The 27,276-nt window shown below is 52.2% G+C and overlaps 1 protein-coding gene across 1 annotated transcript in view; it reads right to left on the bottom strand.

Moving 5' to 3' along the window:
• LOC144247620 (uncharacterized) overlaps positions 1-27,276 on the bottom strand; it is a 660,598-nt gene that overhangs the window by 58,768 nt on the left and 574,554 nt on the right. Inside the window, exon 10 of the mRNA XM_077788929.1 lies at positions 18,164-18,761. Within this exon, the coding sequence (XP_077645055.1) occupies positions 18,164-18,761 (598 nt within the window). The remainder of the gene's footprint in view (positions 1-18,163; positions 18,762-27,276) is intronic.

The raw sequence follows: 27,276 nt of genomic DNA, 5'->3' as shown, positions 1-27,276 counted from the left end.
ACGATAGGTGAGTTGGGACAAGGCAGGTCCAAGGACACCGTGGTGACACTGGGGAACCTCATCGAGCCATGGATCAGTTGTGACACTGTGGGGACCTTGTGGAATCAGAGGGGACCATTGGGAAGCTCCCATGGATCCAAGGGCCCAGGGTGACACTGTGGAGCCCAGAGTGTCATGGAGGAGCCATTTTAACACTGTGTGTCCCCATGGAAGCAAGGGAACATGGGACAGGCTGATGCCTTAAGTTTTAGCTTCCATATTTTCCCAATTCTGTGCTGTATCAGTCTGTAACTCTGAACTTCATGCAGAGTGTCAGCAAGTTCTTTTACAGTGTAGTCAGACAAAACAATCCTTTTCCTGCCCGAGAACCATAGACACCGCTGCAGCTTCAGGCCCAAAAATTGAAAACACCAGCGAATTGAGGAGAGCAGACTGGGAGGGTGGGGCTGCATAACCTGAAGGTATAATTGGACAATTAACCCCAATATGGAAATGAACCAAATCTTACAAAAGTGTGAAAACGCGTGACCTGGCGTCCATCCTGGGTGTACTCTCAGCCATGCCCTTGTACTGCCCAAGTGAATCCTTTGAAGGCCTTTTTAATAAATCCCCACTTTAGTCCTGTAACACTGTCCAGCCTCTGCTCTAGGTGGCCTCTCAAGGCATCAAGGCCTGGCTGGCTGGGCCACCTGGGGGCCACCTGACAGGTCCAGCTGACCTTGGCATGTCCAGGGCTGCTGCTCATCTGCCCCTGGAGCACTGGGGCTCGGTGCTCTCCTTCCTGTGAAAAGAACTGTCCTTCTCTTCCAGGTGCCCATGGCCAAAATTTGGATTCCTCTTCTTAGTTTGCTTCTATGCAAAGATTGTTCCCAGATGAAACCTGCCAGGACAGACAGACCTGGCTGGCTTGGCCACCCAGGGGCCACCTCTCATCTTCCTGTGAAACACTGGGATCCTGTGCTTTTCTTTCTTATGGGAAAAAAACACCTTTCACATCCAGGCAACCATGGCCAAAGTTGGGAATCCGCCTCCAGGATTCCCTATATCCAGGGATTTCTCCCAGGTGAAAGCTTCCAGGAGAGACAAGTCTGGCTGGCCTTGGTCTCCAAAGAGCTGATCCTTATCTGCCTTTGAAACACTGGGGTTTTGTGCCTTCCTTTATGATGAAAAGAACTCTTCTTCCTGCCCAGGTGCCCATGGCCAAAACTGAGATTCCACCTTCAAAATTCTGAATATCCAAGGATTTCCCCCAGATGAAAGGTGCCAGGAGAGACAGGTCTGGCTCTCTTGGCCTATGGTGACCATCTCTCATCTCCTTCCAAAACACCTGGGCTCCACGCTTCTCTTTCCTATGGGAAAAAACATCCATCTTGACCAGATGCCCATGGCCAAAGTTTGGAATCCTCCTCCAGAATTCCCTAGGTCCAAGGATTTCTCAGTGACAAAAGCTGCCAGGACAAACAGGTCTGGCTGGCCCGGCCTCCCAGGAGCCTTCTCTCTCTGCTTCTGCCCCTGCAACACTGGGGCTCTGGGCTTTCCTTCCTATGGAAAAAAAACGTCCTTCTTAACAATGCAGAAATGGCCGAAATTGGGGTTCCACCTCCCAAATTCCTTGTATTCAAGGGTTGCTTTCAGAGAAAAAAATACCACAATGGAGAGGTCTGGCTGCCCTTGGCCTCTGATGGTCACCTTTCATCTGCCCCTGAAACACCGGTGTTCCGTGCTTGCCTTCCTATGGAAAAGAACCGTCCTTCACCTCCAGGCAGCCAGGTCTGAAACTGGGGGTCCACCTCTAAAATTCCCTATATCCAAGGACAAAATCTGCCAGCACCATCTGATCTGGCTGCCCTTGGCCTCTGGTGGCTGTGGCTCATCTGCCCCTGCAGCACTGCGGCTGGGTTGTTCCCTTCCTGTGGAGACAATGGTGGCACGGTGAGGACCTGGTGGAACCATGGAGTCCATTGGGACTTTAGGGCCATGGTGACACCGCGGAGCTCCATGGAACCCAGAGACCACCATGAATCTGTGAGGCCTTGTGGAACCATGGAGACCATTCCGACCCTTCAGGGCCTCATGTCACCAAGGGGGATTGTGACACCTCAGGGCCTCCTGGAAGCAAGGGACCATTGGGACACTGTGGGGCTCCATGGAATGAGGGGAAGAGGGAACAGGTCTGGCAGGCTTGGCCTCCCAGGGGCCACCTGACAAGTCTGGCTGATCTTGGAATGTCAAGGGCTGCTTCTCATCTGCCCATGAACCACTGGGGCTTCGTGCTTTCCTTGCTGTGGAAAAGAACTGTCCCTCTTTTTCGACACCCATGGACAAAATTGGTACTTCCCCTCAAAAATTTCCTGTATGCAAGGGTATCTGCCAGAAAAAAACCTGCCAGCTCTGGCTGGCCTTGGGCTCTGATGGTCGCATCTCAGTTGCCTCAGAAGCACTGGGGCTCTGTTCCTTTCTTCCTGCAGAAAAGAACTGACCCTCTTGTCCCGGGGCCATGGCAGGAACTGGAATGTGGCCGCCAAAATTCCATCTATCCTAGGATTGCTCCCAGACAAAAGCTGCCAGGACAGACAGTTCTGCCTGGCCTTGGCCTCTGGTGGTATGAGCAGAATGTTTTCCTTTGCAAACACCTTGGACAGGGCCCAGAGATCTCCCAAGCTGGGTTTTGCAGGCCTCAGGAACATAACCCATGTATGGAGGCTGATGTGCCTGGGCTCAGTTGTGAAGAGACTGAGGACAGATCAGGAGTGGCCTGGCAGGGCTTGAAGGGTGGATGTGGAAATTGTGGAGCTTTTCTCCATAGTGAGAATCAGGCAGGGAGAAAAATTATGCTACAAATGCAGCTGGGGAAGTCCAGACTGGACACAGGAGGAGAAAGGAATTTCCCTCCCAGGGCAGGGCTGTGGTGCAACACTTCCCCAGCAGGAGCCTGGAGCAGCCCAAGGCTTTGTGTGGCCAGGCAGGGGCAGCAGGAGGCAGAGCTGCCAGCAAAGGAAGGGCCAGCGAGGTGGGGCAGCCGGGGGTGACGACAGCCTGCAGGGACAGAAGCGCAGGGCAGGGACACCGTGGGACAGCCTGGGCTGCAGAGGGCTCAGGGATGTGCAGCAGCTGCAAGGCCCTGACAGAGCCAACCTGTGCAGCCCTTTGGCCGTGGCTGCTGGCCCTGGGCCTGAGGCCACGAGTGGACAAGTGACCCTTGCAGCCCTGGGGCCTCAGTGCCTCCTTGTCCCTGCTCAGCAGCCTGGCAGGGGCCGCCCCATGGTCCTGCCCTTGGCACTGCACATCCCCACATGCCAGTGCCCATCCCAGGAAGAGCCCTGAGCAATGAGGGAGGGACAGGATCTGCCTTGCCAGGGGCTGGGGCTCAGGCCTGGGCCCTTTGCATTCCTGAAACACATCCAGGTTTGCTCAGCACCAGAGCCACCTTCCCCTTGCTTGTCCCTTGCTGTCATCTCTGCCTCATGCATTATGCTCTACCTGGGGACACTTTCTCAGTCGTGTCCCTCAGTGGGACCCATTAAAAGTCCAAGAAACTTCAGTATTTCAATCACACTTTGAGTTCTTGAGAAGTTTTTTGAGCACACTCTCTGGGACTGAGACTAATGAAAACAACAGCAGCCCCTGAGAGGGTCATTAAAGTCCTTGTGCTGTGTCTGTGCTGCTGAGCTGGGCCAGGCTCCTGGCACAGAGGGTGATCCTGGTAACCAAGCAGATCTTCAAAAGCACATTTCTCTTGCTGAGCAGCTCTTCTGCCAGCCCAGCAGGGCTGGGGCACTGCCTGCAGCCAGCCCGAGCACAGCACAGAGGCACAGAGAGCTTCAATCAGTCAGGGCTGGGAAGGGGCTGAGAAGTGCCTAGGACAGAATCACTGCCAGCCCTTGGCACAGGAACCTCTGGCTGCAGGACAATGCAGCTGCAGCTCCTGGAGAGATCTCCTAAATCTGGAACATCCCAATGCCCACAGATCCTGTGAGTACTGAGTATTTCTGGTGCAGGGGAGGTGAAATGCTCATGAAGCTCTGACATACTGAGGGCTTATGATTAGTCATATAATATTTCCAAGACAAGGATTTGATAAAAATGTGGAAATTTCCTAAGAATTTGTAGTCAGCTGTCTACTATTGAAGAGTGGCAGGGAAAGAAGGATAAATATTAAAGGTTGATTATGAATATTGACAAGTGCATGAGACGTCTGAACTGTTACTTTTAGTGATCAGTAGGTTCACAGGAGATCCCTATTGTGCTTGCAGCCACTCTGTCCATGGACAGCAGCAGCATCACCTTTGCTGGAGCCATCAGGCTCAGTCTGAGCTGTCCTTTCTCCAAGCTGCAAACAGAACCTGCTCCCAGCCAGTGCCCTGCAAACAGGCAGGGTTCTGTCAGGCCAAGGAGAGTGCACAGAGATTTGGGGTCTGGGAATGCTGGCAGGGAGAGATGAGGCACAGGGAAACACCTGCAGGAGGAAAATCTCCAGGAAGCAGAGAGAAGATCAGGGGAGGAGAGAAAACAAAACCCAGAAATGCTGAGGCAGGGAGAGTTTAGAGATGTCCAGAGGATCCCCTCCAGTGCAGCCCCTCCCTCTGCACAAGCCCCCTCCCTCCTGTGCCCCAGCCAAGCCTCTGCCCTCAGGGCCGGGGCTCCAAGGCGTGCAGCCCCTCCTGTGCAGGCAGAGCTGCAGCAGAGCCGTGGGGCAGCTCTGCAGCCCCGGGCCCAGTTCCCTCTGCAGAGCACAGGGCTGGGAGCAGCTGCCCGGCACTGGGGGCTCTGGCAGGGGCACAGCTGGCTCAGGGTGACACAGCTGTCCCCAGTGCCCGGCTCTGGGCAATGCTGGCAGTGCAGCCAGGGAAGGAGCTGCACCTCCCTTCATCCAGTGCCATCAGAGGGACACTTGGAAGTGTCCCTGAGATTTCAGTCCAAGCTGGGAGCTTCAATGCAGAGTGCAAAGCTGTCCTAGAGCATCTCTGATTTATGAGATTGATGGGAAAAGGCAGAGGTGTTCTGAGACTGAAAATGCTGCTGGGTTGGTGAAATGAGCAAGGTCAGTCCTTGGCTACAAATGTGGAGCTGGGCTGTGGTGGATCCATCTGCTCTTACCTGTACCTGAGGGTTTGTAAAGAGAAACATGGGAATGTGACCATCCTTCATGTGAGAAAAATGAAAGCCAAGAGAAGCTCCAAACAGAATGAATAATCATCTCCTCTCAGTCTACCCTCATAATCTTTCCTCAGAAAACTCACTGTATTCATCAATGGGATGGAGATATGCTGAGGGTTTCTGATATTCAGGAATACCAGGAGAAACATGGAGGCAGCATAAAAAGAAAACCACAAAACTCTCAAATACAGAAGTGTATACATCTGTGTTACAGAGGAGGGTGTATGGGAAATGGCGTTAACTTTAATTACAGGCATCTCCTCTAACTCTTCACTGTCCTTTCCCCATGAACAGGTGCCCATGTGCAGCCACAGCAAATGTCCAACAGCAGCTCCATCAGCCACTTCCTCCTGCTGGCACTGGCAGACACACGGCAGCTGCAGCTCCTGCACTTCTGCCTCTTCCTGGGCATCTCCCTGGCTGCCCTCCTGGGCAACGGCCTCATCATCAGCGCCGTAGCCTGCGGCCACCACCTGCACACACCCATGTTCTTCTTCCTGCTCAACCTGGCCCTCAGCGACCTGGGCTCCATCTGCACCACTGTCCCCAAAGCCATGCACTATTCCCTCTGGGACACCAGGAATATCTCCTACAAGGGATGTGCTGCTCAGCTCTATTTTTTTGTGTTTTTCATCTCAGCAGAGTATTTCCTGCTGACCATAATGTGCTATGACCGCTACGTGTCCATCTGCAAACCCCTGCACTACGGGACCCTCCTGGGCAGCAGAGCTTGTGCCCACATGGCAGCAGCTGCCTGGGCCAGTGCCTTTCTCAATGCTCTCATGCACACATCCAATACATTTTCCCTGCCCCTGTGCCATGGCAATGCCATGGGCCAGTTCTTCTGTGATATCCCACAGATCCTCAAGCTCTCCTGCTCCAATTCACACCTCAGGGAACTTGGGCTTCTTGTGGTTACTAGCAGTTTATCATTTTGTTGTTTTGTGTTCATTGTTTTCTCCTATGTACAGATCGTCAGGGCTGTGCTGAGGATCCCTTCTGAGCAGGGACGGCACAAAGCCTTTTCCACCTGCCTCCCTCACCTGACTGTAGTCTGTCTCTTTGTCAGCACTGCAGAATTTGCTAACCTGAAGCCTGCCTCGATGTCCTCCCCATCCCTGGATATGGCCCTGTCAGTTCTGCGCGATGAAATCCTGCTCAGCGTGGGCAACTGAGCCCTTGAAGGACTTAGTGTCAGGTCAAGGCTTGCTTTCCCTCCCAAAGCCTTCCCTTGGCAGCCTTGGGCAGGGGATTCATCCTCCCTCCCTCCCCCTTCCCACAGACCTGCTCGGAATCACTCCATGGGCACTTTCCACTCTCTGTGTCCGTCCTCAAGTGCAGTGCCAACCTGGGTCAGTCCTGGCCCTGTCCTGAGCTCCCAGGAGCTCGCAGGCTGAGATGGCAACGCTCAGCCACACCAGGGCCCTGCCCCTGCCAGCAGCACCCCCACAAGCAGCAGCAGCAGCAGCAGCAGCAGCAGCAGCAGCAGCAGCAGCAGCTGCAGTCGCCTCTCAGCTGTTGGTGCCCCTGCACTGCAGCCCCTCCCACTGGCACCAACGTTCCCTCGTGGCCTTGGAGACAGTCATAAATCCATCCATGGGGTCACAGAGCCATGGAATCCCAGAGTTCCAGGTTCCTGGAATTCTAGAGTCATTGAATCTTGAGAACCACACACAGAGGAGGAGGAGGAGGAGGAGGAGGAGGAGGAGGACAAGGAGGAGGAGGAAGAGGAAGAGGAGGAGGAAGAGGAGGTGGAGGATGAGGAGGAGGAGGATGAGGACGAGGAGGACGAGGACGAGGAAAAGGACGAGGAAAAGGACGAGGAGGAGGACGAGGAGGAGGACGAGGAGGAGGAGGAAGAGGAGGAGGAGGAGGATGAGGAGGAGGAGGATGAGGAGGAGGAGGATGAGGAGGAGGAGGATGAGGAGGACGAGGAGGAAGAGAAGGAGGAGGACGAGGATGAGGAGGAGGAGGATGAGGAGGAGGAGGATGAGGAGGAGGAGGATGAGGACGAGGAGGACGAGGACGAGGAGCACGGGGAGGATGAGGAGGAGGACGAGGAGGATGAAGAGGACGAGGAGGAGGAGGAGGAGGAGGAGGACGACAACGATGACGAAGAGGAGGTGGAAGATGAGGAGGAGGAATAGGAGGAGGAAGAGAGAGAACAAGGAAAAGGAGGATGATGATGAGGAGGAGGAGAACGAGGAGGAAGAGGAGAATGAGGATGAGGAAGAGGAGGAGGAGGAAGACAATGGCAAGGAGGATGAGGAAAGCGAGGAGAAAGAGGAGGAGCAGGAGGAGGAAGAGGAGGAGGAGGAGGACGACAAGGACTAGGGCAAGCACAAAGAAGATGAGGAGGAGGAGGAGGACAAGGAAGAGGAGGACGCAGAGAAGCGTGCAGAGGAGGAATAGGAGGAGGAAGAGAGAGGACAAGGACAGGGAGGATGATGAGGATGAGGAGGAGGAGGACAACGAGGAGGACGAGGAGGAGAAGAAGGATGAGGACGAGGATGAGGAGGAGAAGGATGAAGATGAGGAAAAGGATGAAGATGCAGAGGACAAGGAGAACGAGGAGGTCGAGGAGGAGGAGGAGGAGGAGGAGGAGGAGGAGGAGGAGGACAAACAGGATGAGGAGGACGAGGAGGAGGATAAGGAGGAGGACAAGGATGAGGACAAGGGGAGGATGAGGACAAGGAGGACGAGGAGGAGGACGAGGAGAAGGACGAGGAGGAGGATGACGACCACGACGACGATGACAAAGAGGAGGTGGAAGATGAGGAGGAGGAATAGGAGGAGGAAGAGAGAGAATAAGGACAAGGAGGATGAGGAAGAAGAGGAGGAGAACGAGGAGGAAGAGGAGAATGAGGATGAGGATGAGGAGGAGAAGGAGGACAATGACAAGAAGGATGAGTAGGGGGAGGAGAAAGAGGAGGAGCAGGAGGAGGAAGAGGAGGAGGAGGAAGACGAAAAGGACTAGGGCAAGCACAAGGAAGAAGAGGAGGAGGAGGAGGACAAGGAAGAGGAGGAAGCAGAGAAGCACGAAGAGAAGGAATAGGAGGAGTAAGAGAGAGGACAAGGACAAGGAGGATGATGAGGATGAGGAGGAGGAGGACAGTGAGGAGGATGAGGAGGATAAGGATGCGGAGGATAAGGAGGAGGAGGATGAGGACGAGGACAAAGATAAGGAAAAGGACGAGGATGAGGAGGATAAGGAGGACGAGGTGGACGAGGACGAGGACGAGGATGAGGACGAGGATGAGGAGGAGGACGAGGACGAGGAGGATGAGGAGGAGGAGGAGGACGAGGACGAGGAGGACGAGAAGGAGGAGGACGAGGAGGACGAGGAGGAGGATGACAACGATGACAACGACGACGACGAAGAGGAGGTGGAAGATGAGGAGGAGGAATAGGAGGAGGAAGAGAGAGAACGAGGACAAGGAGGATGATGATGAGGAGGAGGTGAACGAGGAGGAAGAGGAGAATGAGGATGAGGAGCAGGATGAGGAGGAGGACAATGGCAAGGAGGATGAGGATGGGGAGGAGAAAGAGGAGGAGCAGGAGGAGGAAGAGGAGGAGGAGGAAGACGACAAGGACTAGGGCAAGCACAAGGAAGATGAGGAGGAGGAGGAGGACAAGGAAGAGTAGGAGGCAAAGAAGCATTAAGAGGAGGAATAGGAGGAGGAAGAGAGAGGACAAGGACAAGGAAGATGATGAGGATAAGGAGGAGGAGGACAACGAGGAGGAGGAAGAGGTGAAGAAGGATGAGGACGAGGACGAAGAGGAGAAGAATGAGGATGAGAAAAAGGATGAAGATGCAGAGGACAAGTAGGAGGAGGAGGAGGAGGAGGAGGAAAAGGAAGATGAACAGGAGGAGGAGGAGGACGAGGAGGAGAATAAAGAGGAGGAGGACAAGGATGAGGAGGACCAGGAGGAGAAGGACGAGAAGGATGAGGATGAGCAGGATGGGGAGGACGAGGAGGAGGAAGAGGAGGAAGATGAGGAGGAGGAGAAGGAGGAGAATGAGGATGTGGAGGACAATGAGGAGGATGAGGAGGGTAAGGATGCAGAGGATAAGGAGGAGGAGGATGAGGAGGAGGACAAGGATGAGGAAAAGGACGAGGATGAGGAGGACAAGGAGGACGAGGAGGACAAGGAGGAGGAGGACGAGGAAGACGAGGAGGAGGAGGAGGAATAGGAGGATAAAGAGGATGAGAATGAGGATGTGGAGGACAATGAGGAGCAGGACGAGGAGGAGGAGGAGGAGGAGGAGGAGGAGGATGGGGAGGAGGAGGAGGATGAGGAAGAGGAGGAGGATGAGGACGAGGAAGATGAGGAGGACGAGGAGGAGTAGGACGATAAGGATGAGGAGGACGAGGAGGACGAGGAGGAGGAGGAGGAGGAGGAGGAGGACGAAGAGGAGGATGAGGAGGACGAGGAGGAGGACAAGGAGGAGGACGAGGATGACGACGACGACAACGATGACGACGAAGAGGAGGTGGAAAATGCGGAGGAGGAATAGGAGGAGGAAGAGAGAGGACAAGGACAAGGAGGATGATGAGGATGAGGAGGAGGAGGACAACGAGGAGGAGGAGGCGGAGAAGGATGAGGACGAGGAGGAGAAGGATGAAGATGAGGAAAAGGATGAAGATGCAAAGGACAAGGAGAACGAAGAGGTCGAGGAGGAGGAGGAGGAGTACGAGGAGGAGGACGAGGAGGAGGAGGAGGAGGACGACAACGACGACGACGACGACGACGAAGAGGAGGTGGAAGATGCGGAGGAGGAATAGGAGGAGGAAGAGAGAGAACAAGGACAAGGAGGATGAGGATGGGGAGGAGAAAGAGGAGGAGCAGGAGGAGGAAGAGGAGGAGGAGAAAGACGACAAGGACTAGGGCAAGCACAAGGAAGATGAGGAGGAGGAGGAGGACAAGAACGAGGAGGAAGCAGAGAACCATGAAGAGAAGGAATAGGAGGAGGAAAAGAGAGGACAAGGACAAGGAGGATGATGAGGATGAGGAGGAAGAGGACAACGAGGAGGAGGAGGAGGAGAAGAAACATGAGGACGAGGACGAGGATGAGAAGGATGAGGATGAGGAAAAGGATTAAGATGCAGAGGACAAGGAGGACGAGGAGGAGGATGAGGAGGAGGAGGAGGAGAAGGAAGACGAACAGGAGGAGGAGAAGGACCAGGAGGAGAATAAAGAGGAGGAGTACAAGGATGGGGAGGACCAGGAGGAGAAGGACGAGGAGGATGAGCAGGATGGGGAGGACGAGGAGGAGGAAGAGGAGGAAGATGAGGAGGAGGAGAAGGAGGAGAATGAGGATGAGGAGGACAATGAGGAGTATGAGGAGGATAAGGATGCGGAGGATAAGGAGGAGGTGGACGAGGAGGATGACGAGGACGAGGAGGAGAAGGATGAGGATGAGGAAAAGGATGAAGATGCAGAGGACAAGGAGGACGTCCTCGTCCTCCTCCGCGTCCTCCTCCTCCTCGTCCTCCTCGTCCTCCTCATCCTCGTCCTCATCCTCGTCCTCCTCCTCGTCCTCGTACTCCTCTTCCTCCTCCTCCTCCTTGTCCTCCTCATCCTCGTCCTCATCCTCATCCTCCTCGTCCTCCTCCTACTCCTCCTCCTCCTCCTCATTGTCCTCCTCCACATCCTCATTCTCATCCTCTTTATCCTCCTATTCCTCCTCCTCCTCCTCGTCTTCCTCGTCCTCCTCCTCCTTGTCCTCCTCCACATCCCCATTCTCATCCTCTTTATCCTCCTATTCCTTCTCCTCCTCCTCGTCTTCCTCGTCCTCCTCCTCCTTGTCCTCCTCATCCTCATCCTTTTCCTCGTACTTGTCCTTTTCCTCATCCTCCTCCTCCTTATCCTCTGCATCATTATACTCCTCATCCTCCTCATTGTCCTCCTCATCCTCATTCTCCTCCTTCTCCTCCTCCTCATCTTCCTCCTCTTCCTCCTCCTCGTCCTCCCCATCCTGCTCATCCTCATCCTCCTCGTCCTTCTCATCCTGGTCCTCCTCATCCTTGTCTTCCTCCTTTTTATTCTCCTCCTTGTCCTCCTCCTCCTCCTGTTCATCTTCATTCTCCTCCTCCTCCTCCTCGTCCTCCTTGTCCTCTGCATCTTCATCCTTTTCCTCATCCTCATCCTTCTCCTCCTCGTCCTCGTTCTCATCCTTCTTCTCCTCCTCCTCCTTCTCGCTGTCTTCCCCCTCCTCATCCTCATCATCCTCCTTGTCCTTGTCCTGTCTCTTCCTCCTCCTATTCCTCCTCTTAATGCTTCTTTGCCTCCTCCTCTTCCTTGTCCTCCTCCTCCTCTTTCTCCTCATCCTCTTTGTCATTGTCCTCCTCCTCGTCCTCCTCCTCATCCTCATTCTCCTCTTCCTCCTCGTTCTCCTCCTCATCATCCTCCTTTTCCTCGTTCTCTCTCTTCCTACTCCTATTCCTCCTCCTCATCTTCCACCTCCTCTTCGTCATCATCGTCATCGTCGTCATCGTCGTCCTCCTCGTCCTCCTCTTCGTCCTCATCCTCCTTTTCGTCCTCCTCGTCCTCCTCCTCGTCCTCCTCCTCCTCGTCCTCCTCCTCGTCCTCCTCGTCCTCCTCGTCCTCCTCGTCGTCCTCCTCCTCCTCCTCCTCTTGCTCCTCCTCCTTGTCCTCCTTGTCCTCGTCCTGCTCCTCGTCCTCGTCCTCATCCTCGTCCTCGTCCTCCTCCTCCTCCTTCTCCTCCACCTCCTCCTCGTCCTCCTCGTCCTCCTCTTCCTCCTCCTCCTCCTCCTCCTCATTGTCCTCCTCCACATCCTCATTCTCATCCTCTTTATCCCTCTATTCCTCCTCCTCCTCCTCATCTTCCTCGTCCTCTTGCTCCTTGTCCTTCTTGTCCTCCTCGTCCTTCTTGTCCTCCTCATCCTCGTCCTTTTCCTCATCCTTGTCCTCCTTCTCATCCTCCTCCTTATCCTCCGCATCCTTATCCTCCTCATCCTCCTCATTGTCCTCCTCATCCTCATTTTCCTCCTTCTCCTCCTCCTCCTCTTCCTCCTCCTGCTCCTCCTCTTTCTCCTCCCCATCCTCATCCTCCTTTTCATTGTCCTCCTTCTCCTCCGCCTCCTCATCCTCATTCTCCTCTTCCTCCTCGTTCTCCTCCTCCTCCTCATCATCCTCCTTGTCCTTGTTCTCTCTCTTCCTCCTCCTATTCCTCCTCGTCATCTTCCACCTCCTCTTCGTCGTCATCGTCCTCCTCGTCCTCCTCCTCGTCGTCCTCCTTGTCATCCTCCTCGTCGTCCTCCTCGTCCTCCTCCTCGTCCTCCTCATCCTCCTCATTGTCCTCCTCCTCATCCTCCTCCTCCTCGTCCTCCTCGTCCTCCTCGTCCTCCTCATCCTCCTCCTCGTACTCCTCCTCGTCCTCCTCGTCCTCCTCCTCGTACTCCTCCTCGTCCTCCTCGTCCTCGTCCTCGTCCTCTTCCTCGTCCTCGTCCTCGTCGTTGTCCTTGTCCTCTTCTTCGTCCTCATCCTCGTTGTCCTCATCATCCTCCTCCTCCTCCTCCTCCTCCTCGACCTCCTCGTCCTCCTTGTCCTCTGCATCTTCATCCTTTTCCTTATCTTCATCCTTCTCCTCCTCATCCTCGTCCTCATCCTTCTTGTCCTCCTCCTCCTCCTCGTTGTTCTCCTCCTCCTCATCCTCATCATCCTCCTTGTCCTTGTCTGAAGAGAGCTTGGCAGAAGAATGGTTGTACAACAGGGGACATGATGCTGTAAAATTAATCCAAGTAGGGAGGGCTACGTGACTGCTGCAAAGTTCGCATGGCCCTGAAGAGCAGATGGTGTGCAGAAAGCAGGATATTGAAACTGCTTGGTATGTAGAAATAGATAGAGAAGAACAAAGAAGTACTAAGCTGGTCTAACTGCAAGGCCGGCTGGACAGGCAAGTATCATTCACAAAGATACTTTTAAGATAATAGTACAAGTCACATAGCAACCAATCATGAGCTTGGCTTTTGCAATATGTATGAGCTAATTAACGAACATATATAAACTGTGTAATCTGTCACAATAAACTGAGACTTGATGATCATGATAGCATGAGTCTTGTCTCCCGCGGCACCCTTCAACAACTGGCGCCCGAACAGGGACCTCATCAGAGGGAAAGGCGGGAGAGGTGCTGCGTTGGAGTTCGGGTCCTGCAGCTGGAAGGACGGCAAAAGTGCTGAATTGAAATAGAGTGCACCGTGCCCCAGGTGACTGCAGAGATAAGCCTGGCCGATACATGCTGCCGAAGCCTGAAGGAGCCAGCAACAGTACCGACGTAATCATGGAAAGGCAAGCAGCATATGATTTATTTAGTGCTTCTCTTAGAAAATGGCATATTTGGGGGATTGACTTAGATAAAGATCTCCCCTCGCTATTGCATCATGCTGAGTCCTATGGCTTTTTCATTAACCCCCATAGTGTTCATGAACTTTCCAAATGGAGAAAATATAGGGATAAGGTGTGGGAATTAGTGTTAGATGATGACAAACCGGGCAAGAAAATGAGTAAACTTTGGAGAGTGGTTCATAACAAATTGTTAATGTGCCAGGCAGAAAAGACGGCGGTGGAAGTGATACGGATGGCTCAGGAGAAAAATAAGGAATGTAAACCCTTGCTTCTCTCCAGTGAGCCAAACCCTCCAGTTCTCACAAATTTTCCCGTTCCCATCTCTGCTTCTGAAATGCCTGTACCTCCCATAAACACTAGTAGCATTGAGGTGCTGGAAATTGAAGTCCAAATTGCTTTATGGCAACGGGACTGGGATCCCAAATTCACTTTGTGTGAACGGGGATCAGGTGGAACAGATCAGAAGACTCCAAACTCCAAATCGGGCCATTCCCGACGGGAGGAAAAAGACTTTTCGCATCGTTGTTTGTTTGTGAGAGTCCACTGGAACAGTGAATACCTCAGCGTTCACGAGGAACCCAAACGGCGGGTGTGGACGTGGCCGGGGCCGGGAGCTGGAGCGGGAGTGCTGCCTTGCCGAAGAAAAGTGAGCGCAGCAACCTGCGGAGGTTGGAGGTTGGCAGAACTAAGGCAGCGGTTTGCGGTGGTGAGCACCGGCCAGCCGCCCGGGTGGAGCACAGGAGCGGCAGCGCGGAGCGGCGGGCGTGGGGCCAGACAGAGCGGGGACGGCCAGCACCGAGCCGGAGGCGAGCCCGGGGCGGAGCGGACATCAGCCGAGAGACGGAAGGCTCCTTGTTGCCGAGCAGCAGCGCAAGGGGGGAGAGGGGCGTTCCTGGGGGCTCAGCCGCGCTGGAGCCGGAGCAGGCGGGGCGCGGCCGTGGCGGGGGTGTCTCTTCTCCCATCCACAAGGTGACACAACAAGGACGGGAGCGAGGCGGTGCCGCCCCTCATCTCCCCGCAGCGCCCAGCAATGGCGCCGGAGATGGCGGCACAGTCCTGGTTGCCATGGCAGCGACAACGCCGAGAGCAGCAGCGCCACCGATGGTGGGATCACAACACTACAGCAAAAATTTCAACAGCATCTTCCCAATTTCTTACAAGAGTCAGAAGACGTAATGAAAAAGTACAGCAGTACCGAGTGTTTTCCAAGATACCAAGAAGGATGAACATTATGTGAATCAATGTTATTTCAAATATGATATAGATAAAAATCACTGTATAAAGATAGAAATGTTAGTAATGATTTAATTACCAAAAATGTCTCTGAGAACAAAGAGTTGAGAAAATGTCATCTGATAGAATTTTAGTATTGAGTTTGTAATCTCTGTCTTTGAGTTTTTATAGATAATAATATACAATCAATTAGATAATCAAAAGCATAACATTAAGTTTATCATAAATATAGTTTGTATTTAGAATTAAGTTTGTTCCTTTCATATTAAACAGAACAATCAAAAACATGAGAAATATGAAGTGGGGTGCACTTCTGTAATACTAACCTCATTTTTCACCCCACGAGTTACTTCAGTGCAAGCTCTCACACAATTAAAAATCCTAGCCTACTGGACAGAAAAATAAATTAGTATTCCATCTAAAATATTAAGTGAGCTTGCCACAAATATAGGTAGTATCTGTCATGCAGTTCTGCAAAACAGAGCAGCTGCCACTAATTTACTTCTTCTAGCCCAAGGTCATAGTTGTAAAAAATTTGAAGGAATGTGCTGCATGAACTTATCTGATCACTCTACATCTATCCATAAGCAAATACGAAAATTGACTGAGCTAACTCAACAATTAAAGGTGGAGGACGGATTGGGTCTAGAAGGCTGGCTGAAGGGATTGGGGATCGGACCATGGTTAAGAGACATTATCAAATACAGCATAATAGTTCTAAGCATAATTATAATACTTTTGCTTGTTTTGCCCTGTGTGTTTACTTGCTTACAAGGCCTGATACAACAGCTTTTGCAGAAAATGCTGAATGCACATCTTCTTGTACAAAAAGAAAACGGGGGAGATGAAGAGAGCTTGGCAGAAGAATGGTTGTACAGCAGGGGACATGATACTGTAAAATTAATCCAAGTAGGGAGGGCTACGTGACTGCTGCAAAGTTCGCATGACCCTGAAGAGCAGATGGTGTGCAGAAAGCAGGATATTGAAACTGCTTGGTATGTAGAAATAGATAGAGAAGAACAAAGAAGTGCTAAGCTGTTCTAACTGCAAGGCCAGCTGGACAGGCAAGTAGCAATCACAAGCAGAGTTTTAAGATAATAGTACAAGTCACATAGCAACCAATCATGAGCTCAGCTTTTGCAATATGTATGAGCTAATTAACGAACATATATAAACTATGTAATCTGTCACAATAAACTGAGACTTGATGATCATGATATCATGAGTCTTGTCTCCCGTGGCACCCTCCAACATCTGCTGGCATGAAGAGTTTTGTCATTAATATCTTGTCCCCAAGGTGCTGGGCGAATGGCTTCCCAGTCAGGGTCCTGGAGCAGAAGTGGCTTTTCAGAGCCCAGCCAGAAATGAGCCCTGAGGCAGCAGCTCTGCAGCGCTGGCCACCAGGCCAGGTGCCAAGGGAGGCTTCTGGCCATGCCCTGCAAGCAGCTGCTGCTGCCAAGGTGCCTTTGGTGCCTCGGGCTGTCCCTGGCACAGCTCCCAGCATGGCACTCTGCCCTTGTGCCCGAGGCCTTCCCTGTGCTGGGGCTGGCCTGGGGCTGTTCCTGCAGCGGGACCTGCCCTGCTCCTGGCACAGGAAAGGCAGTTCCTGCTGGAGCAGGAGGCTCTGCCTGCAATGGGCTCAAACCACTCCAGCAAGGCCCTGCTGACTTCAAAATTGCTTCCTAGAGCAGAATATCCTATAATTGTTATAGATTCTGGACTGTGGAGTAAATAACTCTGGTTAAGAGCATATTGTCTAATCATGATCAGATTGTATTTATATAAATATATCTGGTATTCCATCATTAATCCTGTAGGAAAAATTGCATTGACAAATTGTTCAATTCTACCTGTCCAATAGTTTATACATAAACCTTTGACAAATTCTGGGGCCGGGATTGGATCCAGTCACTCCCAGTCTCCTCTCTTAAAAGGAATTTTAGAAGTCTGGGGGCCCTGCAGGGGTTTTAGAACCCATGGTGGCTGCTGTGTGTCTCCATCTCATGACTCAGCAGGAGTTTCTCCAATAATGAAATAAAGCTTTTGCCTGAAGATCCCACTCTGCCCATGACAGGAACCCCTGTGAGTACCTGTGACATCCTGGCTCTTTGGCAGCCTGGGGATGTCACTGTGGAGCCCCCGTGAGTGCCTGTGACAGATCGGTGCCTTTGCAGGCCAAGGTGCCCTGGGATGTCACCATGGAATGGCTGTGACTGCCTCTGACCACACGGCTCTTTGCCATCCCCAGAAATGGTTGGGATGGCTCCATGGAGCCCCTGTCTTTGTGTGTGACATTCCAGCTCTTGAACAGCCTGGAGACTCTTGGAAAGTCCCCATGGAACACCTCTGAGGGCCTGTGACAAATCTCATCCTTAGAAGGCAACCATCACCAAGAAACCCTGTTGCTATGGTCAGTTTCCATGGCAACCATCCCCAACCCCTGTTGCTATGGTCAGTTTCCATGGCAACCATCCCCAGCCCCTGTTGCTATGGTCAGTCCCTGGGCAGCTTCATGGAGACCAACTGCTGGCCCTGCACAGGACACCCCAACACTGCCAGCCTGGGCCTGGCAGCGCTGTCCAAACACTGCTGGAGCTCAGAGAGCCCTAGAGCTGTGACCCTTCCCTGGGGAGCCTGGGCACTGCCCCAGCAGCCTCTGGGCAAAAACCTTTTCCTGAGATCCAACCTAAGCCTGCCCCGACTCAGTTGCAGCCGCTCCCTCCACTCCTGTCCCTGGGCACCAGAGTGAAGAGGTTCCCTCAGCCCCAGCCAGGGACCCACTCCCAAGGCTGCTGCCATGGCCACCAGGGCTGGCACAAGCTGGGATGCTCCATTTCCAGGGGCTGGGGTTCAGGAATGGGATTCCCCAATTTCCTGCTCTCGCTAAAACCCGGCTGGTGCTCGTTGCCCTCCCACCTTCCATTGAAGGAAAAAAGGTAAAGATCCCTAGCTGGGATAAGAACAATTTACTGGGAACAGCAATGAGATAAGGAACAAACAGAAACAGAAAAAAAATTGACAACAGAAGGGATAAGAAAAACTATTTACAGGGAAAGCTACATCACCATCAATTGTATCTTCCTGGCCACATGTTTCCTCCTGCATGGAAAGGACACCCGTCTCCTCAGGGAAAGAGAGAGAGAGTCCCTTTCCTGCCCCGGCAATGACCTGAGGTGGGAGTGAATGCAGTGACAGGGCCATGGCCAGACCCTCATGCCCTTCAATCCCATATCAGGCCATTGGTAGGGGCAGGAAAAGGGACAGGTGTCTTCCCAGCATGGATCACAGGGAACATGGATCACCAAGGCTCTTCCCAATGTGGGTTTTTTAATGGGGGATGAAGCTGGAGCAGTGCACAAAGCTCTTCCTGCAGCTGGGGAACTTTCAGGATTTCCCTTACCGGTGCCTCTGTTGGTGTTTGGTCAAGTCAGAGCTCCAGGTGAAGCTTTTCCCACACTGGGGACACTCGTAGGGCCTCTCCCCAGTGTGGATGCGTTGGTGGCTGACAAGATTGGACTTTTGCTTGAAGCCCTTGCCACAGTCAGGGCAGAGGAAATGCCTCTCCTCGGAGTGAATCCGCTCATGCCGGAGGAGATCTGAGCTGCTGTTAAACATCTTCCCACAAGTGGGGCACATGTAGGGCCTCTCCCCAGTGTGGATGCGCTGGTGTGTGATGAGGGTGGAGTTGCGCTTGAAGCCCTTCCTGCAGTCAGGGCAGCGGAAGGGCCTCTCATCCATGTGAATCCACTGGTGTCTGAGGAGACCAGAGCTGCTGTGAAACCTCTTCTGACACTCAGGACACTCGTAGGGCCTCTCCCCAGTGTGGATGCGTTGGTGAATGATGAGGTCGGAGCTCCTTCTGAAGCCCTTCCCACATTCCCCACACTCGTAGGGCCATTCCCCGGTGTGGATGTGTTGGTGGCTGACAAGGTGAGAGTTGGAGCTGAATCCCTTTCCACACTCCCCACACTTGTAGGCCCATTCCCCGGTGTGGATCATTAGGTGGCGTTTCAGACTCTTGCTCTCCCTGAAGCTCTTCCCACACTCCAAGCACTTGTAGGGCTTCTGCCCATCAGGAAGCTTCTCAGGGACCACCAGCTCCAAGCTCTGGCTGAAGCTCTGCCCACCTTCCTGGCCCAGAGTGGGTCTTTCCTCCTCAGAGCATCCTGGGCTGGGCTTGCAGCCCCTCCTCCTGTGAGACCTCCAGGGATTTTCCTCCCTGTTGGATTCCTGCACTGTGGAGTTGCTCAAAACGGCCTCTTCCATGAGGTTCTGCTGCAGGGATTTGTCCTTCCTGGTCTCCATCCTCAGCTCCTGCTCCGGGGGAGGAAATGACAAGGAGTAGGTGGGATTTGCCTCCGTGCCACAGGGAAGGGCAAGGAGATCCCCCCAGTGCATCTCCAGCAGGAGGGCACCGGCAGCGGGACTGTCCTGCAGCTGGGGGCCAGGCTGGGAGATGGAGCAGGAGAGAGGGGGAAAAGGGGCACTGACTTCCTCCTCACCTGCCTCGGTGTCCCAGGGCATGTTCCTCTTCCTTGCAACCTTCTCTATCTGGTGAACGTTTGGGTATGGGAAATCCTGTTTTGGGAGGAAAACAAGTGATGAGCACAGTGAGTTTTGTACTGGCTTCAAAGCAAACCAGGGGGAGAGTCTAAGCCAGAATGACAATTGAATAAGAAAATTAAGATCACGGCAATAATAGAGAAACACTGGTTTAAACTCACAGAGTCAGGATGTAACCGGACACCCCGTTGGTCAGGGTGGTGGTAGCAGTCTGATGAAATGGTGACTGCAGTCCGGCTGGAGTGATCAACGTGATTCTGTCAAAGCAGTGATCCTGTAGAACAGTATGGTCTTGCTCGGAAAGTCCAGTGGTGGTTATGGAGCTCTTGTCCTCTAGGAATGCAGTAGGCAAGGTGGTTGTGGTGTTGCAAGGGTGAGATTATATCCAGGCAGGAATGCTTGGTTCCTCCCCCTGGGCGGAGCATCCCACAATGGGATGATGTAATTTTATCAGTCCTGCAGTGACACTCAATGGCCCATTAACAGAAGATGGCCCCTGGAGGGTGTTATCAGGGCTGAGCCATGGAAGAGATAAAGAACACTGCCCCACCTGTTGATAACAGTTTATGGAGATGGGGACTGAAAACACTTTTGGTTACATCTGACACTGTAACCTGAAACAGTGAGGCAATCCCTGCTCGGGGTGGGGGGTGAACACCACCCCCCTTACCCAAACTGGCTCAGGTGTAAAACCCCCACCCTGGGGAGGCCACGCACACAGGGGACAATGTCACATTTGCCCTGCCCCAGGGGAGATCTCTGTCCTTGTCACTCCCTTGCTCTCCCCCCTTTTCTTTTTCTTTCCATGTCTCTCTACCTCACATTTACTGTTCAATAAAATCCACTTAGGATTTGGTCACCTTAGCACCTGAATTGGGGCAGGGGCATCTCTCTAACAATTTTATTAACCAGAGTGCAATATTATTTTGCACAGTGAGTTCAGGGCACTGTTGTCGGACCCCAAGCTCCTTTGACAACAGCCTGGTTTCCTCCTCGCGGAGGTTCTGCCTCTTTCCCAAGGAACTCTTGGAAACTTGGATGCAGCTTCCTCTGAGCAACTTTTAGGAGACCTTATGAGAAAAGTGGAAGTTGTGGGTGGCCAGTGTAAAGAAAATATTTTGTTTTCCTTCTTTGAAAAGTCTGTTAAAATCACTGGAGGAAAGGAACCAAATGATACCAGCGAGACTGACAAGGATCATTCACACCCAAGGTGAGAAAACACAAGGCTACTAAAGTCCTACAAGAAGCCCAGCTCAAGTTATTCCCAAATAACTTCTGAATTCACATGTCTGGGGGGAGAATCATTATTTTCTTCATCCCTGTCACCTTTGTGACAGCTACACAGACCTTTCCCTTCCTTTTAATAATCTGTATTGGGTCAAATTTCCATATTTCTTTTTTTGGAACCTGCCAGCTGTGCAGAAACTGATGAAATTTGGAATTACCACAGAATTGCTTCTGTTGTTGGTCTATTAATGTTTGGGATTTGTTTGTGTTTCCATCAGAAGTGACATGTGGGAAGAGCAAATCTTCCTCAAGGCATTTTATGGAGGGTTAAATTTGATTTCTGCTGAGTTTGTTTTGTCCAGTGCCCAGGGGATGCTCAAGGTGTCTCTAGTTTTGGTTTGGACCTAATTTTCTTCTGATTTGTCTTTATCACTTAAAAACACCTGAAAAATTACTAAAAAGAGTATTGACCAGAGATGTCAGAAGTCCCACCATTTTAGAGGTATTTGAGGTGGAATTTACTGTTTGGGAACATATTCTGGAGGATTTGTGGGTTCTTGGGGGATATATGGGAGTATTCTCCATATCTTTGCACTCCAAAATCCAAGGTGGATTTATCTGTCACCTCAAAATGACTCAATCCCACTCAAAACCCCTCAATCTTACCCCAAAATGACTCAATCCCATCTCAAAATGGCTGGTTCCCACCTCAGTCCCATGCCAAAATTGCTCAATTCCTCAGCCTCCAGGATGAGATGGGGTTGGAAGGAGATCGGGAGAAGTGAGATATAAGGGTGTGATATGAGGGTGTGGGATCAGGATTGTGTAGGGACCGGTGGGTGTCATTTATTTTGATAATAAATAAAACTTTCGGGATTACTGATTTCTGTCTCATTCAATTTCTGTCAGTTCTGATTTGCTTTTCAGAGTGCCGCCTTCTCAGCTGATTTTATTTGTGTCCTCCTGTCCCAGACTGAAAAGCAAGATGTGTTCTTTTTGCCATCTGTATGGCAGTTGTCCTGTGTTAAGTGGGCAGTTTTCCCTTATCTCTTCCACAATCAATCCTCCCTCAGGGGAGACATCTGCTGATAATGGGCTATTGAATGTCACTGCATGGCTGAGAAGAACTGTAACATCCCATTGTGAGATGTTCCACCCGGAGGGAGGAGCCAAGCATTCCTACCTGCATCTAGTCTTGAGATTCTGGCCCACCAATACAACTTTTCTGGGCTGGATTTTCCCAGAGGAACAGCTGCCTCTTCCTCTTCCTCTTCAGAGGAAGACTCCCATTCCTACAGGATCACTTCTCCAACAGAACCACACCTGACACTCCTGGAGGACTGCAGCCACAATTCCAATTGGACTGTGGCTGACACCCTGTCCAACAGGGTGTCAGGTTTTATTCTGACTCTGTTAGTGTTGTTTTAGTTCACTGCATTGTTTATTTTATCTTTTAATTTTCTTCCCTAATAAAAAACAGTCATTCCTGCTTCCATATTTTTACCTGAGAGCCCCCTTAATTTCAAATTTATAACAATTCAGAAAGAGTCTACATTTTTAAATTTCAGGGGAGGCTCCTGCCTTCCTTAGAAGACACCTGTCTTTCCAAATTAAAACACCTCCTTTCTCTCCTGCCTTCCTTTGCCTGCTCTGTTTCTCTCTCAGTGTCTCCTTTGACCCAGGGAAGCTCTCACCAAAGACCCTGCCCTGATTTCATTCCCAATCCATGAGCTACAACAACCATGAGTGAAGTTATGAAGGCTGGCAGTGAAATGTCCCTGTAGGATCTTGCTCCACTTGGCTTTTGGCCCTTTCTTAAGAGCTTTGCCTTCAAGGGCAGGAACATCTTTTTCTGGCTGGGAACTGGACCCTGAGAGCGTGTGCCATGGATCCCAGAGGGGCATTCCCGAGGCTCTCAGGGTGCTGCTCCTGCTGTGCCTCCCAAGGAGCTGTGCAGGGCAGGGGACAAGGTGCAGCAGCTGTGTTGGTTCTGCAGTGCCACAACAGCCCCTGGTTCCAGGAGTTTCTGCACTGCCATCAGCAGTTCCTGGGTTCCATGATACCCTGCTGTGTCCCCCATGGATATTTGGTGTCATGAAGTTCTTCAGTGTCACAATGGCCACCTCGCTCCATGAGCTTTTGCAGTGTCCAAATGGCCTCCTTGGATGGGCAGTGTCACCATGGACCATTGGCTCCATGCAGCCCCGCTGGGTGGACTCCTTGGTTCCATGAGGTTCTGGGGGTGTCTCCATGGTCTCCTTGGATCCACAGTGTCACAATGGGCCACTGGATCCACGTGGCCCTGCTGTGTCACCATGGCCCCTTGGTTCCATGGGACCCCAGGGTCACAATTGACTCCTTGCTTCCATGTCACTCCCTCAGTGCCAAAATGTCCCCTTTGTTCCATGTGGGACACAAAAGATTTATAGAAACATTGAGGAAATCCTGCTTAACACAGCTGGGAATATCTGCTTGCATTCTAGAAATAGGTTAAAGGTGAGGATGGCAGCAGCAGCTTCCATCTGCAACAGAGGTCCAGGGAAAGGGCAGGGACAGAGAATTCAGCTGGGAGACTCAGAGAATTCTGCTTCCAGAGATCATTTCTGGCCACACTGTCCCTTGTAGAAAGGTGACACAATTCCAGGCAGCCTGTACTGAGCAGGTGGCTCCTGAGTGGGGTTTTGCGGTGGTGTGTCTTTATTTGATTTTTGTTCAATATCTGTTTCCCCCCCCGCCCCCATCCCTAATCTCCGCCTCTCCCCAGTTGTCAGTCTTCCCTAGCTCTCCCCTAACCCCCTCATCTCCAAGTTGTCAATCCTCCCTTTCCCTGCCCCTTTCCCTGGAACCTTCCCTGTCATTCATCCTAGCCCCCTCCTCTGCTTCCAGAGCATTCCCTGTCTGTTTAGTGAGACTCAAAACCCTATTGCTTATTTTGTGTTATTTCACTTCCCTGCTCCCCCTGATAGGTTTGTGATATGTTAGTTCTGCCCTAAACTCCTCCCCTGCTGTTCCCTCATTGGTTGCTGTTCCTACACCCGTCTCCCTGAATTCTTGTATAAAACCTCTGCTCCCGCTCCCGAGGGGGTCTTGGGGCTCACTGAATAAAATCATCCTGTTCACCCCCAAGTCCCGTGTCGCCTCCATCTGTTCCCGCACCACCGACTGGGACTGCAGAGCTTCGCAGGGGGAGTGGCCGCCCGTTCTCTTCCCTCTCGCAGCCCAGCACGCCACCGCTCAGGGAATCGCGGCGAGGGGAACGCATTGCCGCACTACAACAGGGTTTGTTGTTCAGGAAACCTGCTCAGGCTTTTCCATTCTTTCCTTCCCACGAGGAAAACTTCTCCTGGGCCTGTGTGCAGGCAGAGCCCTGAGGAGAGCTGGTGGGACACGGTGCAATGGGCTGGGACGTGGAGCTGCAGAGCTCAGGGACAAGGTTCTGCTGCAGGGCACAGGGATGTCAGTGCCAGGTGGGTGATGTCAGACATGGTGAGGATGGGGGTGAGGAGCAGCTTGTCCAAACAGGGTCAGCCCTCAAGGGGCTCATTCTTTTATATGCCCAGACCTCCTAAGGAGAACTTCAGTGTCAAGATCACCTGGGGAATGCTTCTATCAGCTCTTCTCCGAACTGGGAAATAAAAAATGCTCTGTTAAAATAAATAATTAATGTTTTATTAAAACTCTCTTCTTAAAGGATCTTTAAACTGACTCCAATCTGCTGTACAGGGCCTGAAAACTTGTAGAGAATTGCAGGAAGAGGAAGCCCGCCCCAATGAGGGTTTTGTGTACTTTAATGAGCCCTACAATGGATCTTCAGCTGAGTCCAGGAGACTCAGGCACTGAGAGAAGACTGAAAAATCTGCTCAAGGAGTCAGAAGCAAAAGTCCAAGTCCCTTGGAGCATCACGGGGCCCCACTGAGGACAGGGACTGCCAAAGGCTCCCCAGGGACTGGTGAGAGCAGATCCTTGAGGCCAGGATTGCAGGGAGCCCAAGGCTCAGAGCAGGGAACTGCAGTGCTGAGCAAGGCCTGGGCTGGCTGGGGGAAGCAGAAACGCCAAGCCCTGAGCCCAGCCTGGCACAGCAGGGCCTGTCCCTTACAGGTGGCTCGGGGCTGTTTGTGGGGCAGGGGGATGTGAGGGGCAGCAAGGACAAATGTCACAAACCTGTGTGACCCTGCAGATCCTCATGGAACCAAGGGGCCAGTGTGACACTGTGGGGCCTCATGGAAACAAGAGGCCATTGTGAGTCTGCAGGGCTGTAACACCCCAGAACACTTTGGGGTCACCAAAGGTTCCTTTACTTGATTTTGTTGCACAAGAGAAACACCAGCCAGATATTCTCATCATGGCCAGATGCAAAGAATATTTTGGTAGGACGGGACCCACAAGGATCATCAAGTTCAGCTCTTAAGTGAATGACCCAAACTGGGATTAAACCCACAACCTGGGCGATACCAGCACCATGCTCCAACTAACAGAGCTAAGAGGTCAAAATTACACAAATTTTTACTGGCAAAATATAGACAATCAAGGAGCTTGAGCAAAGGGTTTCATACAACATCCACTTCAACATAAAACTCTTATCATAGCATTAACTTCATTAACTTTGCCCACTTTACCTAAAAACCTTTAACCCTCAAGATGTTAAATTACCAAAAAATGTTCGAGGTAAGCAGGATTAGAAGGAGAAGAAATAGAGAACAGCAGAAAGGCAGCTGATCTATAGAAAGACACACACACAGGCACCAACTACTCAGGTTCCAGAATCACCAACAGAGGAACCCCAGGAGAAGGCAGGATCCAGACCATGGGCTGGCCTCGTGCTCCGGCTTTTAACCCCCTGGGCCTCCATGGGCCCGCCCCTGGGGTGGGACTGCCAGGTGATTGACCAATCAGAGTCAGGGTAGGCACCAGCTGCTGGTGTGTGATTGGTTGACAGCTCAGCCAATCAGCACTGCCCCTGCTGTGTGATTGACAGCTCTGCCAGGCCAGGCTGGGGGCGGGGCTCTGTCCCACCACAAACCAAGGCCTGACCCGGCCCCGGCCCCACACGGGCATTCTGAGCATCCCAAGGTGTCTCGGGACATGGATCTCATCCAGCCTCTGATAGCGACCACGGGGACACTGGGGAACCTCATGGAACCAAGGAGCCATGGTGACACTGTGCTGCCTCATGGAATCAAGGGGCCATTGTGAACACAGAGACCCCAAGGAACCAAGGGTCCATGGTGACCTTGTGCAGCCGCAGTGTCACAGAGGAGCCGTTGTGACACAGGGAGGGCACACGGAGCCGAGGGGACATAGTGACACATCGGGGCTTAGTGGAACCACAAAGCCATTGTGACATTCCAAGGCCTCATGGAAGCACGGGGCCATTGTGACACTGCAGAAGCAAGGGGAACATTGTGACACTCCAGGGCCTGATGGAACCAAGGAGACCATTGTGACACTGTGGGGTCCCACGGAACCAAGGGAACATGGAACGGGTCTGTCTGGCTGGGCCTCCTGGGGAGCACCTGTCAGGTCTGGCTGACCTTGGCATGTCGAGGGCTGCTTCTCATCTGTCCCTGAAGCACTGGGGCTCTGGGCTTTCCTTCCTCTGGGAGAGAACTGTCCTGCTCTTCCAGGGACCCAGGGCCAAAACCAGGATTCCTTCTCCAAATTTTCTTATATTGCAAGGATTGTTTTTAGATGAAATCTGCCAGGAGAGACAGGTCTGGCTGCCTTGGCCACCTGGGGACCATCTCTCATCTGCCTTTGAAACTCTTGGACCATGTGCTTTTCTTTCTTATGGGAAGAAATCATCCATCTCAACTATGCACCCATGGATGAAATTTGGGATCTGCCTCCAAAATTTCCTATATCCAATGATAGCTCCCAGACAAAAGCTGCTAAGATAGGTCAGAGACATGTCTGGCTGGCCTTGGCTTCTGAGGGCTGGCACTCATGTGCCTCTGAAACACTGAGGCTCTGTGCTTTCCTTCCTCATGAAAAGAACTCTTCTTCCTGTCCAGGTGCCCACAGCCAAAATTGAGATTTGCCCTCTAAAATGCCCTGTGTCCAAGGATAGCCCCTAGACGAAAGGTGCCAAGGTCTGGCTGGCTTGGCCTAAGGGGGGCCACCTCTCATCATCTTCCAGGACACTTGGACTTCACACTTCTTTTTCTTATAGGAAAAAATAATTCATCCTGTCTAGGTGCCCATGGCCAAAACTGGGATTCCACGTCCAAAACTCTGTACATCCAAGGATGCTCCCAAGTGAAAGCAGCCAGGACAGAAAGGTCTGGCTGCCCTTGGTCTCTTCTGAAACACACGGGCTGCCTCTCACCTGCTTTTGAAACACTGGAGCTCTGTGCTTTCCTTCCTATGGAAAAGAACCGTCCTTCTTATCTACACAGAAATGGCCATACTTGCAGTTCCACTTCCCAAATTCCCTGTATCCAAGAGTTGCTTCCAGACAAAAGCTACCAGAACAGAGAGGTCTGGCTGCCTTAGGGCTCTGGTGGCCACCTTTCATCTGCCCTTCAAACACCATTGTTCTGTACTTTTGTTCCTATGCAAAGAACAGCCCTTCTCCTCCAAGTGTTCATATATGAAATTGGGATTCCACGTCTATAATTCCCTATATCCAAGGGTTCCTCCCAGACAAAATCTGCCAGTACTGACAAATCTAGCTGGCCTTGGCTTCTGCTGGCTGCCCCTGCCACACTGGGGCTCGGTTCTTCC

Source organism: Lonchura striata, chromosome 29, assembly GCF_046129695.1.
Source record: "Lonchura striata isolate bLonStr1 chromosome 29, bLonStr1.mat, whole genome shotgun sequence".
Taxonomy (NCBI): Eukaryota; Metazoa; Chordata; class Aves; order Passeriformes; family Estrildidae; genus Lonchura; species Lonchura striata.
Note: the sequence above shows the minus strand (reverse complement) of the source record. Positions and strands in the feature narration are given on the sequence as shown.